Source organism: Ptychodera flava, assembly GCF_041260155.1.
Source record: "Ptychodera flava strain L36383 chromosome 23 unlocalized genomic scaffold, AS_Pfla_20210202 Scaffold_24__1_contigs__length_23054250_pilon, whole genome shotgun sequence".
Taxonomy (NCBI): domain Eukaryota; kingdom Metazoa; phylum Hemichordata; class Enteropneusta; family Ptychoderidae; genus Ptychodera; species Ptychodera flava.
In genome coordinates, this window is record NW_027248278.1 from 15,221,064 (window position 1) to 15,238,448 (window position 17,385).

Below are 17,385 nucleotides of genomic sequence, written 5' to 3' on the forward strand. Positions count from 1 at the left end.
GATTGTGATGATGATGATGATGATGTTGGTGATGCTGGTGATGATGGTGATGATGATGATGAGTATGATGATGATGGAGTGAGACAAGTCTAAGAGAGAGGCAACGACCTTATTGGTCTTTTTTTCTGATCTCATCTACCTTTCAGAATGAAAGAAAATGCACCATGTCGAAGTATAAAATGTCCAATACTGGAACAATCACTTTTACACTTTTTGGTAGAGTGGTTTTCCTCAATTCCGGCTATAATTACGTGCCTTTTCTTCCTCGATAACGTTCTTAGTCACACTTTCATGATAGTAATCCTCTTATATTGAAAGCTGTCAGGGAATTATTCAAAAACCGCGTGGAGATTTTTGTAGGACCTTTCTTAGCAGGAAATGTTTGTCCATCGTTGTGAAACGAACAAGTCAATCTGTCATTTCTTTTATTTCTTTTTGAAATATCTGTTGCATCCCTAGTTACAAATGAGCAAAACTGTTGATTTTTACCAGTGTCTGCAAATGCATTCATACCCTATGAAGGGCAGAATATGGCGACCATAAGTGTAACAACGCACAGTCGGGAAATGAATTTAATTCATGTGGTTGGGCTTTTCCTCTAGAAGTTTGAATATTCAACTAAGATAATGTGATTGCTGGAAGGGGCCCTGAGGGTGCCAGGTTTTCTTTCTCTTAAAAATGAATTGTAATCTCAATATTTTAAAATCGGCAATGAGCTAGAATAGAAAACATGTTCCTCTGGTAGAACTACAGCGTACTCATTCGCTGTATTTGGACGACAAGAAAATATACCTGCTGGGCACTCCTACTTTTCAATGTCCGATGAAATACCAAAACAGACCTATTCGCTTAGATGACGGTTGTTTTAATGAGGCATACATCATGTTCAAAAATAGACGAATTGGAAGTTCACATACTCGTTGAGCGACTCACGGTTGAACACCAATTTTTCTTAGATTTTTTGGAGTTATTCTCTTAAAACCACTTGTTTTTCCACATACATGCCGATGTCCCTCTTTTGCCGATATTAAAAAAATACACCACGATTTAGGCTTAGATTCCTACCGTAGGTATCCATAAGCTATAAATCATGTTCAATAATCTATGTACTTTTACGGACACAAATTCCTGTAAACTGTATCTGGATAACCTTTGACATTCAAGTTGAAACTAGAGCAAAACGTGTGCAGGATGTTGTGGACTTGCCGGAATTCCCCAAACTAGAAATGAGCTACTCTACGGACAGGTTACAAAATCATAGTGTAAAATATTATCGGTTGAATAAAACAGGGAATGTCACCAACAACTGTAATAATAGTTTTAATATTCAATTCAATTGAAACACAATCAATACTATTTCTTTAGGGCTACTGATCGTTCTTTTCCGAGGTTAAAAAATCAAAAGTTTAGCTCAGGCTAACTTGAAGCGGTCATTATGGTGATATGACGAAATGGCTGTTAAATATTTTATTTTCTTGTAATCGGTTACCGAGAAGACCAATAAATTACGAAATTCTCATAAGGTTCAAGGTTCTCTGCCAAACCACATAACATACAACATGTTTTGCAGTTTGGCTTTCTACATTTGTATAGGATCTTGATATATAAGAGAAAGTGTGTGAAAACTACGGCGACTTCATTAACGTCTCAAATCATATTGCAGTCCATTTAAAATGGCAACATTCCTCTGTTGTTAACTGGTCAAATATTTCCTAATAGGTAGGTTGACTAGCACTATCAAAATTAAAGAAGTTTTGTCCTGCCTAATTAATCAATATTTTAACAGTGAAGGAGCTTCAAATTCTACGAATTATCCATGATGCAATGGTATGCAGACTGTCATTTAGTTCAGATAGTGTTATGATAATGTCGTCTGCAATGAATTGATAACATATAGTTTACGTTAGATGTTAGAACCCGATATCATTTAAAATAACCTGCCATCTCTGGCCATCTTGTTTGACCTTTACATGACTGAGCTGGTGATTTATCTGACATCTGTTCCTGGGAACGGCCCATGCACAGTCTACGTTGACACATACACGACTGCTGTCTAGTGCATTTTTAATCAGTACACTAATCTACGTTAAGCAATGTTTCTCGCTTTACATGTTTATTTACAACATACATATATTCGCTGTATTTGGACGACAAGAAAATAGACCTGCTTGGCACTACTACTTGCCAATTTTCCGACGAAATACAAAAAAAGATCAATTCGCATAGACTACGGTAGTTTTAATGAAGCATACATCATGTTCAAAAATAGAAGGGATTTTACCGACAAATACTCGAGTACCTCGATGACCTTTGACTTTGCCACTCTAGCCAGGCCGTTTTTGAATGTTTTGGGTCAGAGGTGAATTCCACGTGAATTCCACGAACTAGAAATTCACATATTCGTGGAGTGCCTTACGGTTGAATACCGAGTTAAGTGCTTTAGTACCTTTTGTACTTCACGTCCAAACCATTACGTCACCTTAACTCCCCAAGTGATCGAACAGAAAAAATGGCAAGATCGACATCTGAAGTCTTTTCAAGGCAAAACGCACCTCTCGGACAGATATTTGGACTCACAAATTTTTACAGTTCTTTTCTGATCTAACAGCTTGTGGGGATCATTTTGAAGCTCTTGAAGAAAGACAGATTTCCACCCCGTCATATTTTTTCGGAACACAAAAACTTTATTAGCCCTCATAGATTTAACACAGGGATGGCAGACAATTTGAATTTCAAATATCAGTACGTAAATGCCGGGTAATTTGTTTCTCTAGTACCAAACTTTGCACGGTGACCCCTCAATTTCGTTCTTGTTTGGTAAGAGAATGATTGAAAGTTTCACTGATGAAAGTTCGAGAAAGCGTTTAGGTCTTTCACTTTCGAGGCGCATGCTGCCATAATATACACCGTACTTTCAGCCACAACAGAAATATCGCCCACACAATTCGTTACGCAATGTGTATGTTTTGTTATATTCGGATGACAAAGGCATTAGTGACTGGAAATACCCCTGAAGGAACAGTTTCTAAGTACGACGTGAAAGGTTGCGTGCCCAGGCACGTACGCGTAGGCTTTATTTCTGTACTCCGGGAATTTCCAGTAATACGAGTATGCGAGCTGTCAACAACGGGCATGAACGGCTTCAAAGTTAAATTTAGCAATTAGAAATATCGCAAAGACTGGTACAAAACAGTTAAATGTCTAAGCGTGCACATAGAAGTAACATTTTTGAAAAAACACCCTTTTTAATCATAAATGCTGTAGCAAAAGTTATCTTTCATTTGTTAAGGCTTCTTATGTCGTACGGTTCCATGTATAAAAATCTATAAATTCCAAAAAACACAACAATGCCATAACTTGACTTTGTTCATCTGTGATTGCAAATCGATTCGGATTCACTTTACAGTGATTGAAGAACTGTTTTGCGTTAAGATAGAACGCGCCTCGGGGACAGACGTTCGGACTCCCAAGCTTTTATAATCTGTTCTGATATACCACTTGTCTGGGGCTCATTTTAACGCTCTTGGTGTAAGAAACAATTTCATCGTCTTAGTTTTTTGGAAACCGAAAATTGTATTTTTTCTCCATAGATTAAACACTGGGATGGCGATCATATTAAATTTCAGTATCGATAAAGCTTGCGTAATCTGTTTCTCCAGTAACAAATTTGGCATGGTAACCCCAGATTTTTATCTTTGATTTTGAACGAGAATGGTTGACTGTTTCATTAAGGAAAGACTAAGCAAAAATTAAGGTCTTTCATTTTCTAGGGGCATATTACCTTAAGCATTTTTTCAAAATATGCTACCTTCACTCTTCGTGCTTCACTTAAACCACACCTACTATCGTAAAATTTATAATTTGTTAGTGTAGTAGGCGCATCGAAAATGAAAGACTTTCATTTGTTCTAAACCATTCTATTACCAGCTCAAGAATAAAAATCAGCGGTCATCATGAAAAGTAAGGTACACGTAGAAAATTAATCCTTGTGACAGGCCCTGTACAGACCCTGACACAACCCTGTGGTAAAGGCCTGTGTCAGCAACGACGTTTCATTGCTGTGACAGGGGCTGATGTACAAGTCTGTGGCCAGTAAAGTTATGACATGGCTATATACAGTGCTGTAGACACAGTGATGTGACAGGGCCTGAAATTTCTGCCTGTCCCATCACTGTATTTACAGGACTGTATACAGCAATGTGAAAACCTGTAACAAGGTCAATAAGTTTTCTTAATGTTCACGTAATTATTCCTGTATTCATTTCTGTCATTAAAATTGGCCCATTTTGTCTGAAAATATACATCCCTGAAATCTGACAAATTTTCCGACCATGTAACAGGCCCTGTAAATTCAACACTGACACACCACTGTTTGTATACCAGTATTTCAGTAATGTAGTCCCAGCACTGAATACACTCAGAAATTACATCGCTGTATACATTCCTTTAATACCAGGCTTGATACAGACCTGTTAATACACCCCTGATATCTGACCAATTTTACAGATCCTGTAACCGGGGTTTCTTCTTAGGGACTGTTAGTTTTCTTGCAATGTACTTGAGAAATACATTGAAAACATGCTCTGCCTTGCATAGAAATTCCTGCATAATGTTAAAATGTCGGGGTAAATAAAAATAAAACAACTATCTGGTTGTAGAAAGATACACTGTAAACAATAATGTTAAAAAAATTCCGATAATCAGTGTTCTCCGATTTCGACAAGAGTGTAATGTGAAGGAAAACAAACACGTAAGTTTCCCATATCAGTCTAAATCGAGGAGTTGATGGTATACTGTCACATATTGCAATTTTGCCACAGTTACAAAGGAAAGATAAAAATCTAACAAATCACAGATTTGAAGCGGGTGGCCGCTTATTAAAAACAGCGCCCTCATATGGACATTTCCAAAACAAAGAACGCCCCTTTGACCATATATGGGCATATTTAGATTACAGGTGACAGTATACATTTAAGAGGCAACTACACGCTTGATCTCTTCTTCGAGCTTATCAATTCCGCTACCAAAACTGTCCAGAGCCGTCTTTGATGTGTCCAAGTGTGAACGCAAATCAGTTATTGCTGGATTGTGAACAGCATTGACGTCTTGCTTCAGCATGTCCAGAAGTTTGTTCAGCTCTTTTATCAGCATCGTCCAGTTTGTTATTGTATTTTCGGTGTAATTGCGCCATTTTGACGATTGGCTTTCTATGTCCTCGCGCAAGGCTTTTATCATTTCCAAGTCTGTCGACAAAGGGGAAATATGTGTTAAATGGCATTCTTGCATGATTTCCATGCAAGCTTCAAAAGTTCATAGGTTATCTTCGGACCACAGGCCTTGCAATTATTACATATTATATATTCGGTTGCCTAGGACAGTAAGGGGAAAATGTATGTATTTTAATTTGGCTTTTAAATAAAATTATGCTTTTGTTAGACACGACATTACTGTACTTGGCGCCAAATGTAATTCATATTCCTTGACAGATTAATTTGCGTAGTATGCGCCTCGAAAATGAAAGACTTAAACTTTTGCTCAAATTTCCTCAATGAAACTTTCAACCATAATCTTACCAAATCAAGAAAAATAAAATCATGGTTCACCGTGCAAAGTTTGGTACCAGGGACACAAACTACCCATATTAACATTAACCGCTATCTGAAATTCAAAATGGCCGCTGTCCGTTTCTCAATGCCTCGGAGAAAAATAAAATTTACGATTTCCGGCAAACTAAGAAAGTAATTTTTTTCTTTCTCCAAGGGTTTTGAAAAGAGCCCCTATCATGGCAGACCAGAAAAGAATTGTAAAAATTGAGAGTTCTAATATCAAACTTAACGTGTAATAACTTTTTTGTCCTGACTTATGACAGACACAAAAGAGACGTGCATCTGGATGTCAGAAGGCACAAAATGTGTTTGATATTAGTTGTTTGGTTTTAAACGTATACTGTTCCAATTTTGCCACAGTCACCATGGAAAGAGAAAATCTAACCGTTTTTAAGCGGGTGGCCGCGTTAAAAAAACAGCGCCCCATATGGGCATTTCAATACCAAGGAACGCCCCTTTGACCAATATGGGCAACTTTAAATTACAGGTGACTGTACAAAGCAATACGACTTGGGAGGAGAACTGAAAAGTGCATAAATTAACTATGCATCAAATGTGAAAGCAAGGAAGAAAAAAAGTTTCTCGTAATATTCGCGGAATACTAGGAAATTTAATTTTTAGTGGACGCGTCCAGTAGTTGCAGCCTCAGAAGACACTGAGGTCTTGTAATCAGATTACGAGATGGGGATCAATGTTATGCGAAAGTAAAACTATTTAACAATTTCTTACCCTCAGTCGCATTTCTGATTCCCTCCTGTGCGACATCACTTAACTGTGCACTGGCAACAGTCATTGTGCCCTGGTATACCATAACGTTAGATGAAACGCCTTCCGAAAGAGCTGAAAACATTCCGAATCCATAGTAAGTGATCAAAATTCTCGCGGCAAACTGAGCGATGTCGAACATCAACTTACGGAACTCGGCCCTCTTCTTGGCATCGTCTATAGATTTCATCGTTTCTTCGGCAATGTTTCCCAGATCACGCAAGGCATTATTAAGTCTGTCATTCACTGCCACTGATTTGTCTTGACACACGGCCCCAGCATTGTCCAGTTTGTCTTCCATTTCATTTTTCAGGAAACTCTTCACTTTCTCTGAAAAAGGAAAAATAAAAGTTGTGCTCATTAGTGATCAAGCGTGATAAATAAATAGATTCATAATAAATAGAGAAAAAAATAATTCAACAAACAAACAAACAAACAAACAAACAAAACAAACAAACAAACAAACAAACAAACAAACAAAAATAACAAATAAATAAATAATAAAAAAATGAATGAATAAATAAATATTACTTTCATATCGTAGAATCAAATGTGGGGCAAACCTTCTTTCGCGGCTTTGTATATCTTTCACGTTTTTCATGTATATCATTCAGCGACAGATCTTACAAGGATTTTATAAAACATGACCTTTCAGGGCTCAATGTAGCTTTAGGGTTTGGCACAATGAATTCACAATGAATTCACTGATTTGACAATATCAACATCGATGATGCACATCTAGAAATGAAAAAAAAAAAACGATGAGATGGACCTCCTAGTTTTATAACAAGTTATTGTGAATGCCATAGTCCAAAATGTTCTTAGTAATGCATTAAGGTAAGCATCGACAATACGGAAACTAGTAAAATTGTTATGCGTAATAATTAATGTTACTCGACACCAACCTGCTCACGGAGTTTCTCCTTAAGTCTGTAGAAAGACGCTGGTTTCATGACACTTTTGAGATCATTAATTTTTATGTTCTCTTCGTTGAGCAATTCTCGTGCATAGAATATCTCTTCTTCTTCGAAAACATCCTTGTATTTTGACAACTTATTTGCCTCCAAAAAAGTATTGATGTCCATAGCCATGAAATCCAACTCCTTCTTCAAGCACCAAAGCGAGTCTACAGCCACTCTTCGGAAAGATCTGTTGCCAAAGTATCGAGTATTGATTAAGATTGTGATATTCTATTGCAAGTATGATGTGATGGAAAATGAGGCATGCTAATTAGTAGCAAAGATACACCGTATATTGTGTACTCTGAGTATCACAGTGTGTACGAAAACCTTCACTTATGTAACGTTTAAAGACTTTAAAAGTTTTAAAAGTTATTAAAATGTTATTGGCAATATAACTGTAGCATCGTCTTCTTTAACGATAATATGAATAACATTTTCGAGATCACAGCATTTGCAAAGGCGAACGTCTCAGGCTGATACGACTTTAAAGCGCTGTTCAGAGAAGTGAACGAACAATCATTTACTGAGGTCGTTATTTAACTTTCTGCTTTTTACCATTGTACAATTCTATCCTCTGATGATACATTCAACATCATATTAGCCTTAAGGGCAATATTCAATGATCTCCAACACTCTTATGCCTATCTTTTTACCAGTTCAATGGTGCAGTGCGCGTTAGGGTATACAAAGCGTACATTACTCATAGAGCTTTTCAGACGTAGGGTACAGGCAGGGTATGTTACTCAAAGAACACTATGGCAGGTAACACCCTGACCTATATTTTCGTCCCGATGGATACAATATACATTGACATATTTTGCATTGCAAATTTGTGCCATTTTTTGTATAACAACACCCTTGTATAACACAAAATCAGTATGTTTGTTGTTTTGCTTTGTATACGGTGTTGATACAGCCACAGCGGTGCATTGTGGGACGACCAGTAAAGGTCTATACACCTTACATAAAAAATAGCGTCAATGACACTTGTCTCACATTTGGTTCGATGCGGCACGTCAGAGTGAGTGCACATACAATATTTAATAGCTTCTATGGCCATAGTAATCATAATGTCAAGTACATTGATGAAAAGTCCATCCAATACAAAGTCGAAATATTTAAGGTTGGCAACTGTTGCAATGGACACACACACAAAATATGCAGCCTGGTACATCAAATTGTCGTAGTGTACCATACCTAGGTACTGATGTCCTATTGTGATATTGCTCTACATGGTATTAATGTAAACAATATTAGGTAATTCAACAAGCAGTAATATTTTTACAAACCCCAACTTATTATTGTCCTGGACGTCTTTGGTAGCGTTTATGTAAAAATAATACAAACGTGTAAAATTCTGACGCACATTTACTGGCATTTTCACAAAGTTTACAATTTTGCTCCTTATTTTTAGTTAACGTACTTTTTTGTCAAAATGATAACTTCATTCAAACTAGAATGTCCTAATTTGAACATTCTCAACAAAGTAAACCCCCTGGGAACATGCATACCAAGTTTCAAAGGAATCGGAAAGCCATTTCGGTGAAAAATGATTTTTGACCAAAAATGGAAAAATTGCCAAAAAATACTAATTTTAAAATGTCTTAACAATTTAGCACATCTGATAGAGGTCAAATCTAGGATCAAGCATAATGAATTTCAAAGCAATCAAACAAGAACTTGGGAGAAATGATTTTTGACCAAAATGGGAAAAATGCCAAAAAATACATACATGAAAAATTCAACTCGATTTGAAGACACACAACTAAATTTGCCCCTAAATATATACATACTAAGTTTTAAAGCAATCAGAATAGGTAATTCAGAAAAATGACTTTTGACCTAAAATACGAAAAATTGCCCAAAAATACAATATGAAAATGTCTCTACTATTTTGGCATATCTGATGGAGGTCAACCCTGGGATCACGCATAATAAATTACAAGTAATCCAATTAAAAACTTTGAGAGAAAATGATTTTTGACCAAAAATTGGTAAAATTGCCCCAAAAATACAAATATGAAAATTGCACCATAATTCGAACAAATATAGCAGAGGTCAACCCTAGGATTATGCATGCTAATTTTTCAAGCAATTGGACAAGCTGTTTCAGAGAAGAGGACTTTTTGGACAAAAACAGGAAAAATTGCCCCCAAAATAGAACTTTAAAATTTTCACCACAATTTGAACAAATCCAAGTCACTTTAAGAGCCTGCATGCCAAATTTCAACCAAATCTGGCCTGTTTTTACAGATTTTTTGATTAGCAATTTGCAGTATTTTCCCTTTTTTCCTCATTTGCATATTTTGACACTGACATGTATTCATTTCAATGAATTCACATCTTCTCCCCCGGGTGCACCTGTACACCAAATACTAAGACGGTAGGTGCTGCGGTTTGGGAGTTTTTGATGCGAGCGGATATACATCCGCACATACATACATACATACATACATACATACATACATACATACATACATACATACATACATACATACATACATACATACATACATACATACATACATACATACATACATACATACATACATACATACATACATACGTACATACGTACGTACGTACGTACATACATACATACATACATACATACATACATACATACATACAGACATACATACATACATACATACATACATACATACAGACAGACAGACAGACAGACAGACAGACAGACAGACGCCTCTGACTTACAATATAAGCTCTCATTGGTATAAATATACCAAATGTGAGCTAACAATTAATGTTTTGGTCAAAGGTCAAAGGTTCAGCCTACTATTTTTCGAAACAAGCGGTAGGCAATCATAAATCTTAATTTTCTTATTGTTGATACTCTGAACTTCACAGAGTATTGTCCAAAAATATTACAAAATGTTTCAGGTATATCGGGACTGTTAAATTTTACCTGAGTTCCACCATTTCATCGAAGATACTCGTCAACACCTGCCGGTTTGGAATTTAACATCTCTAAAGTTGCTCTTCAGTGAATAATCACCCTCGGGGAACGTTGCCAGGCTATCCATGAACGATTTGATAGATGAGAGACATCCACCGATATTATTTAATCCATCGGTTAACTGGTTTGGATCGAAGCAACTCACAAAATCGTTGATCTTGGTCATGCATGATGTCAAACTTGTTTCGTTCGACGCCATCTTGGTGTATTTTTCGTTTCGGTTTTAGGGAACGTGCACGCGACAACCTTATTTCTCAGTGATTCTCACGTAGAGGTAGATACTCTATTGAACACTGGACTAATATATGTCTGAGGTTGTCCGGGGGCGGGCCGTCGAGGCTGTAGCGATTGAACAAGCTTTGCCTTGTTAGGCTGATGCACGTATGCGACACCCTTATGTATGCGATACCCCCTGTGTGGTTCTCCGAAGTGGTGTAGAGTCATTTGAAATACCCGGTATTAAAAATAGCCAACTGGCTGAGGTACCACTTGTACCTATCGTGTTTGTCCATGCAAACATGGCGACCGAGGAAGCGTCTAGATCTGATACCGTGTACAAGCATTTGGAGGCTGTCAGGAGTGCAACAGACGACAAACAAAAAAGATGGTCGGCAGTTCACGACTCTCTAGTCCAGACGTTTGACATCAGTGAGTTCAGTAAATATGACTGGAGCACGCGACGTGACGTAAGAAAAGCTATTTTCGACGAACAACAGAACTTGATTGAGGTGATCGCCTGCTTCACTGGTTTACAGTAAGTGTGTCAAATAATTTTACACTGACCGTTAGTATGCAGAATGCAAAACTTACAAAATCATAGACGCTATTGTCTAAGTATAAAACGGCACATATCACACAAAATTAATTGTATGGGAGAATATTCACCATGGGATCGTACCAATGTTTCGATATCATGCTGATATAGGTTAGCTTCAAGTCTGTTACCCTGGGGAGTGGCTCATAAATTTTAGTATGACATTTGAACTTTAAGTTTGACCTTTGAACTCAAAATGGTGGCAGTTAATATATAAAGAGCAGTGGACAGCCTACGTCACTACTAGTATCTGAACAATAATACATTGCAGGCTTTTGCATCTGACGAAGATTTTGTCGTCTATTGAAACTTCTTTGTAACAATTAATGGGACATGAAGGCTCTCTGATACTGTGAAAAACAGTATACAGAATCTTTACACCAGCGTTCTTGATCATACACATGTACAATATCTTTCGAAAACCACGTTTAATCCGCAAATATTCACCTTCCTCGAACCCGAGGCGATTTAGCGAAAATTTAACTTTCCGTGAATTCATACCTCCTTTCTTCCACGCAACATACTGACAGACACACTGCCTGTGGCATCAGTTGCCACAAAATTCAGGCTATATTTGCAAAAACCACACGTCAAATATTACCTTCGAAAGGCCTTCGTCTAGTTGTGATGATCGATTCTTTCTTAACAAAAGGCGCTGAGTGTTTCTATACATATTGCAAAACTAGTAAGGATAATACATCGACTGCTAACTTCCGAACTCAAATATTAGCGATGAGATTTCACAACAAGAATAAGAAAATCAGTTTAACAATTACAAACTAGCAGTTATCCTTCCTTTTGTAACCAATATTATCCATTTACATTTGACTGCAAATCTAGAATAAATTTGTATCACTACATCAGATATGACATAGACAAAATTATCTGAAGTTACAGTAGTGAAAGCACAACAAAGTCGCAAAATCTTAATTAATATTTCACTTAAAGTGAAAAAATGCACAATTTTCATTTGTGGTACGCTCCTGTCAATCTTTTCTTCCTCGCATTACTTATACAAAGCTTCCCTTGTCTTGCTTTACAATAAACAGTTTCAATATCATAATTTCATTTTTTTTTGTTTTATTCATTTATTTTTATTATTTATTTATTTATTTATTTATTTATTATTTGTTTGTTTATTTCTTTGCTTTTCAGAGCGAATAGACTGCGGGCTCTTGACATTTTTAAAGCCATCAAGATTCGTGTCAACTATGAATTTCAAACCATCGATGATTTTGTTCATGAAGCAAAGCTGGATAAACATTTGAATCTGTTCAAGGAACGAGAGCTTTCGTCTCTTCTCGACATTCTGAATGTTGATATCAATGAGCTTAGACCACATATGCGACATGCGTCAATTCAAAGGTTAACCAAGACAATCGAAAGCATTCGTAAGTAAACTGGGTCAAAGGTTATCCTTTGAATTCTCTCAGACGTTATGTGCACAATTAATTGAGCCGTATGTAAATTTATAGGAGCGCAATGTTATGCATTTCCAAAAAAGCCCGAAATATATGTTCAAATTGTGCACAGCAGGATTACGCATCATAGAGTACAAGAGAACATCATAGTAATATTTGGTTATGAAACAACACAGACACGGAAATAACTTCTTTCACTATAGATAACTCTATCGTTACAATTCATTTTATTATATTATACGTTCGGATCAAAACGATTTAATTTACTTATTATAGCAAACGTTGAGAGAATTCGAATGCTTGGTGTTTGTTGCATTAACATGTCTCTATGTGACCGCAGGCTGGTTGATGGTTGCTTGTTGATTTGCTGTGTGTAAGTTGCATGTAGTGTATTTAAGCAGTCTGTGTGGGCTTTTTTTTTGCCTAGCGTTTCATGTAGAGGGATTTCAATTGCGTTTATTCTTAACTTTCCAGGGACCGTAACTGAATACTGCGATTCTCAACTTCAAGTTGACATCGATAGGACCGCGGAAAAACACGTCGCTGAAGTCAACAAGATTGCTGACCACCTACAGCAAATCATCAACCGACTCTATTCACGATGGGAGGAATTCCGAACCAATGCCGTCACAGAGCAACGATCTAAGGAATCGCATCTGCTCGCAGGCTACTTTGACAAGGCTAAGAGAACGGTCAGTAATGCAACTTCGTCAGTTTATGCGCGGTTTTTCCCGCCAAGTGAGGGGGAAAATCAGAGTATCCGCAAGAAGAGAAAAGTGGAGACGAACAAGTGCGTGGAGGAGGACACCAAGGCTGATGGTATGTATCACACGCATTTGATTATACAGACTCTCATCTAATTTCAAGTTCCGATTCAAGAGAAACTACTCAAAAGTAATTCTAGTAGGGAGTTAAATATCCTGGCAGCAAAGTATATATATATATATATATATATATATATATATATATATATAATATATATATATATATATATATATATATATATATATATATATATATATATATTAGTAGTTTAGTAGTTTCATAATTATATTTTTCAACATTTATCTGGTTTATATTTCAAATAAAAGGGAATTATAATTGTAACACTGAGAATGTATATACTGTATCTACTGTGATAAATGCATGTGTCAATATGTTGACAAACCAAGAATAAAATCAGATATAGAATGGCTGGACACAGGAGTATGATTAAATCTAATAAGTCTGACCCTAATAATCCTGCAATGTTCGTGAGCCAACATTTTAATTCATCTAACCACTCCGTCAAAAATATGAAAGTTGTAATTCTTGAAAAGGTACACAAAGATGACAAATTCTCCAGAGATTTCACAGAGTCCAAGTGGATATTTCAACTCAACACAATGTATCCTCAGGGTTTGAACAGAGAGACACCACAAAATTCTAGATGTGTAAGCAGATTTTAGAGCTCTTTCTTCATTTCATTTTGACGATTTTTAGTAGGCATCACTCTTTCAGCAGTATTCTTTTTAGTTTTCTTTGTAACTGTTCTAGTTTGATGTATTGTAGAATTTCAGTTGTTACATAAGTGTCCTTGGATGTACGCTATTGTCCACGGTTCATAATTTCACCTGTTTGAGCTGTATTTTTAGAGTCGGATATTTTTAGTACGTCATTTCTGTGTGGTTTGCACTGCCACCTTTCCTACACTTTAATATGCAAATGTCTTTCAAGTATAAATAAGCCTTGACGTTGTTTTGAAACAATACCCACACTTTGACCATTCCACTCCTGGGTTTGAAGGAAAGCGGAGCAGTTTTCTGCTCGGCTTTTTTGTAAGTTGGCGCCAATTTTTATTTTAACTTTTACACGTTTCCAGTCTCTGTATGATTCAATCTTTTTTAGCATGTGTATTTTACTTTAAGTTTGTCGTTGTTATTTTATTTCAGATTGTTTTAACCTTGATAAAGTGGGATTACTCCCACGAAACGTCGGTGTAATAAATTTTATAAATGAAGAGCTTGGTGTCCTGAGTTGGTGCGTCTTGACCTGCTTTGTTCTATATATATATATATATATATATATATATATATATATATATATATATATATATATATATATATATATATATATTATATATATATATATATATATATATTTATATATATTTATATATATATATATTTATATATATATATATATATATATATATATATATATATATATATATATATATATAATATATATATATATATATATATATATATATATATACCCTTTGTATGCTTTCGGAATGTCCAACTTGCGCCTTCGGCGCTACATACGCTTGCGATTCCCCCGACAGACATAATGCGACAGACAACACCAAAGAGAGGTATATATATATATATATATATATATATATATATATATATATATATATATATATATATATATATATATATATATATATATATATATATATATATATATATATATATATATATATATATATATATATATATCACGCATTACTCTGAGTGCAAAGTAATTCTGTCTGTTTCTAATGTTTTATGCATCTAGCAATCTTCAGACTTCAGTGTGAAGATTGCTAGATGCATGAAATGTAAGTCAACGGATAGAATTACTTTGCACTTGAAATAATATGTTATAACTATTTGCATGTAGCATCACTGTTCAGGCACTGTAATTTACAACTTTTTTCCCACTATGGTATCTGTACACTTTGGAGAGAGAGAGAGAGAGAGAGAGAGAGAGAGAGAGAGAGAGAGAGAGAGAGAGAGAGAGAGAGAGATATTACATAGCTCTGTAACAGGCTCTGTGTATGTCATCTTCCAACCCCGGGCAAAGCTGATCTCAGGTAGCATATCGGTGTGTAGCAGTAAAATCTTCTGCAAAGTATGTGGTAGATTAATTATTTTTTTAATTTGTATTTCTCAACAGACGACGAAGGCTTTGTGCACTTGTATCCGCTAACAGAAGAAAAATCAAATACAGACTTAGAGTCGTGGAAAACCACAGCCATTGCAGAAAGCTTTCAAGTAAAACAATTATTTTACAGTCTTCAAGAGCTACTAGCGGCAGTTCTGAAACAATCACACCAAAGCAAAGACACGAGAAACTGTGAAAATATGACTAAATGTTTAAATGACACGGAGAAATTACTAGAAGTGTATCTTAATGATATTGACGGTGTAATGGAGCAACTATCTCACTTATCAAAGCAGTAATACGGATAGAGAATAGTGTTAATGTCATTGACCTATGATAAAAGCCTTGCCCCACTTTTCAATGGCCAACCAACTTTACGACAGTGCTTTTGTGCAACCCGATTGACTACATCAGTGAAATTTATTGTTCAGTGAAACACTGAAAAATCTATTAACTGTTTTTAATTATTGCTTACGAATGATTACAGAATGGTGGCAAGCTATCCGGGACTGTCTAATGCCCAAATCATAGTGTAATGACACACATATATACTATTGCTGCCGTTGCCAGTATCAAGACGACTTGAAGGGAGAAAATTCTAATTCACTTCGGCATGCTTTTTCTTTCACAAAATATATGCGAGAACTAGCAAAACATTAAATCATAAATCTGAGAAAGTATTGCCATTTACTCATGTATCGATCTTGCTATTTCGAGCATATTCTTCGATCTCAAACAAAAAAGACCTCGAAAACCAGATAAAAGTTGACAAATATAATAATGACACTACTATGTGCAAGGAATACAATGCCCAGTGAAGTGAAATTTCACCAAATGATCAACCATAACTCCACTGGAAGAAGGCAATTCAACGTAATACCTGAGCGTCACCTTCAACTTCTAATTATACGTTATTAAAAGGCGTTTTCTGATAAATGCAGGCTCTCAACCAGACTTGGTGCAAGTCTGTAATTTGTGAGTGTTTGAATGGGATGAATGCAATGATTTGTGTTCTGTTTTCCTGTGAAAAATGTCATTGGGGAGAACACGATCATGGGGTGTACCCGATAAAGTGGAGTGTCACCCGGTGAATCCGAGAAAAAACTAACTCACTTCTGCGCAGCCTCAAGGGAACGCGTTCGATCACCAGGAAAATCTGACCTTGGCTACCAAATTCCAAATAGGTTTGTATAAAATAAGTTTTACATGTTGTGAGATAAAAAAATGATAATTTTTATTCGCGAGATTTGGAAAGAAATGTGAGAGGAACGTAATTCATTTCGTCCAAATTGATGCATTGAATGAAAGTTATACAGCAATGATATGTTTCAAACCTATACATAACATTTTTTGAGAAGAAAAATTTCTTACAAAATGTTCAAAATTCAAAAGAATCCCATTTTAATAAAAATCGTTGCTACTTAATTGATTTTTCTTCTGGCATAGTATATCTCGAATGTCTTTGTCAAGACTAGCATTTTGATTTCATGGGATGAAAGTTTAACGAGTTGTTTAATGACTGTGCGTAATTACAATGCGCGATGTTGCAATGCATACAAACTGGTTCGCCATGGACAGCATTCCACATTTTTGCGAGCACTTTGGATATGTGAATAAACTCTTAATTGTCTATAAAACAACAACTCATTTTGCTCATCAATGTCGCATGACACTGGTCGATATTTCACACAGAAGTGAAATTACTATTTCCTTTTCCTTACTAATCATGTGACATAAGCAGCTGAAATGTCACTAAATTACTGTGGACGATGCCAATTAACTTGCATTAATTAAGAGATATTTACCTTGAAACTTCGTATAGCACGGTTTCAAAAATGAAATGCAAAGTGCGCCACCAGTCCTGCGCTCGTTTGCATGCATTACGAGGCACCGTGTACGCAAGATCGCTAATTTTTTGCTGAATACG

At 36.0% G+C, this 17,385-nt stretch overlaps 2 protein-coding genes and 1 long non-coding RNA gene across 3 annotated transcripts; 2 read left to right on the forward strand and 1 right to left on the reverse strand.

Annotated features, from left to right (window-relative positions):
- Positions 1-4,961: 4,961 nt before the first annotated feature.
- On the reverse strand, positions 4,962-6,698 carry LOC139125069 (uncharacterized). The gene is made up of 2 exons (XM_070691181.1): positions 6,336-6,698; positions 4,962-5,243 (listed from the first exon to the last, which is right to left on the reverse strand). Exons 1-2 carry the CDS (start codon positions 6,670-6,672, stop codon positions 4,972-4,974), a joined length of 609 nt encoding a protein of 202 aa, XP_070547282.1. The 5' UTR covers positions 6,673-6,698; the 3' UTR covers positions 4,962-4,971.
- A 4,106-nt stretch (positions 6,699-10,804) lies between these two features.
- On the forward strand, positions 10,805-15,866 carry LOC139124814 (uncharacterized). Its single transcript, XM_070690920.1, has 4 exons — positions 10,805-11,064; positions 12,280-12,515; positions 13,020-13,364; positions 15,471-15,866. The coding sequence occupies exons 1-4, from the start codon at positions 10,829-10,831 to the stop codon at positions 15,755-15,757; spliced, it is 1,104 nt and encodes a 367-aa protein (XP_070547021.1). The 5' UTR covers positions 10,805-10,828; the 3' UTR covers positions 15,758-15,866.
- On the forward strand, positions 14,060-14,560 carry LOC139124655 (uncharacterized). Its single transcript, XR_011550003.1, has 2 exons — positions 14,060-14,362; positions 14,477-14,560. It is a non-coding gene; the product is annotated as an uncharacterized lncRNA (long non-coding RNA).
- Positions 15,867-17,385: the final 1,519 nt, after the last annotated feature.

Bases quoted from the DNA above. Each gene is read 5' to 3' on its own strand.
- LOC139125069 (XM_070691181.1), bottom strand. From the start codon at position 6,672: ATGGAAGACAAACTGGACAATGCTGGGGCCGTGTGTCAAGACAAATCA. The intron at 5,244-6,335 runs GTAAGAAATTGT...CTTTGTCGACAG, and splicing joins AATCAGAAATGCGACTGAGG to ACTTGGAAATGATAAAAGCC.
- LOC139124814 (XM_070690920.1), top strand. From the start codon at position 10,829: ATGGCGACCGAGGAAGCGTCTAGATCTGATACCGTGTACAAGCATTTG. The intron at 11,065-12,279 runs GTAAGTGTGTCA...TTTGCTTTTCAG, and splicing joins GCCTGCTTCACTGGTTTACA to AGCGAATAGACTGCGGGCTC. The intron at 13,365-15,470 runs GTATGTATCACA...ATTTCTCAACAG, and splicing joins GGAGGACACCAAGGCTGATG to ACGACGAAGGCTTTGTGCAC.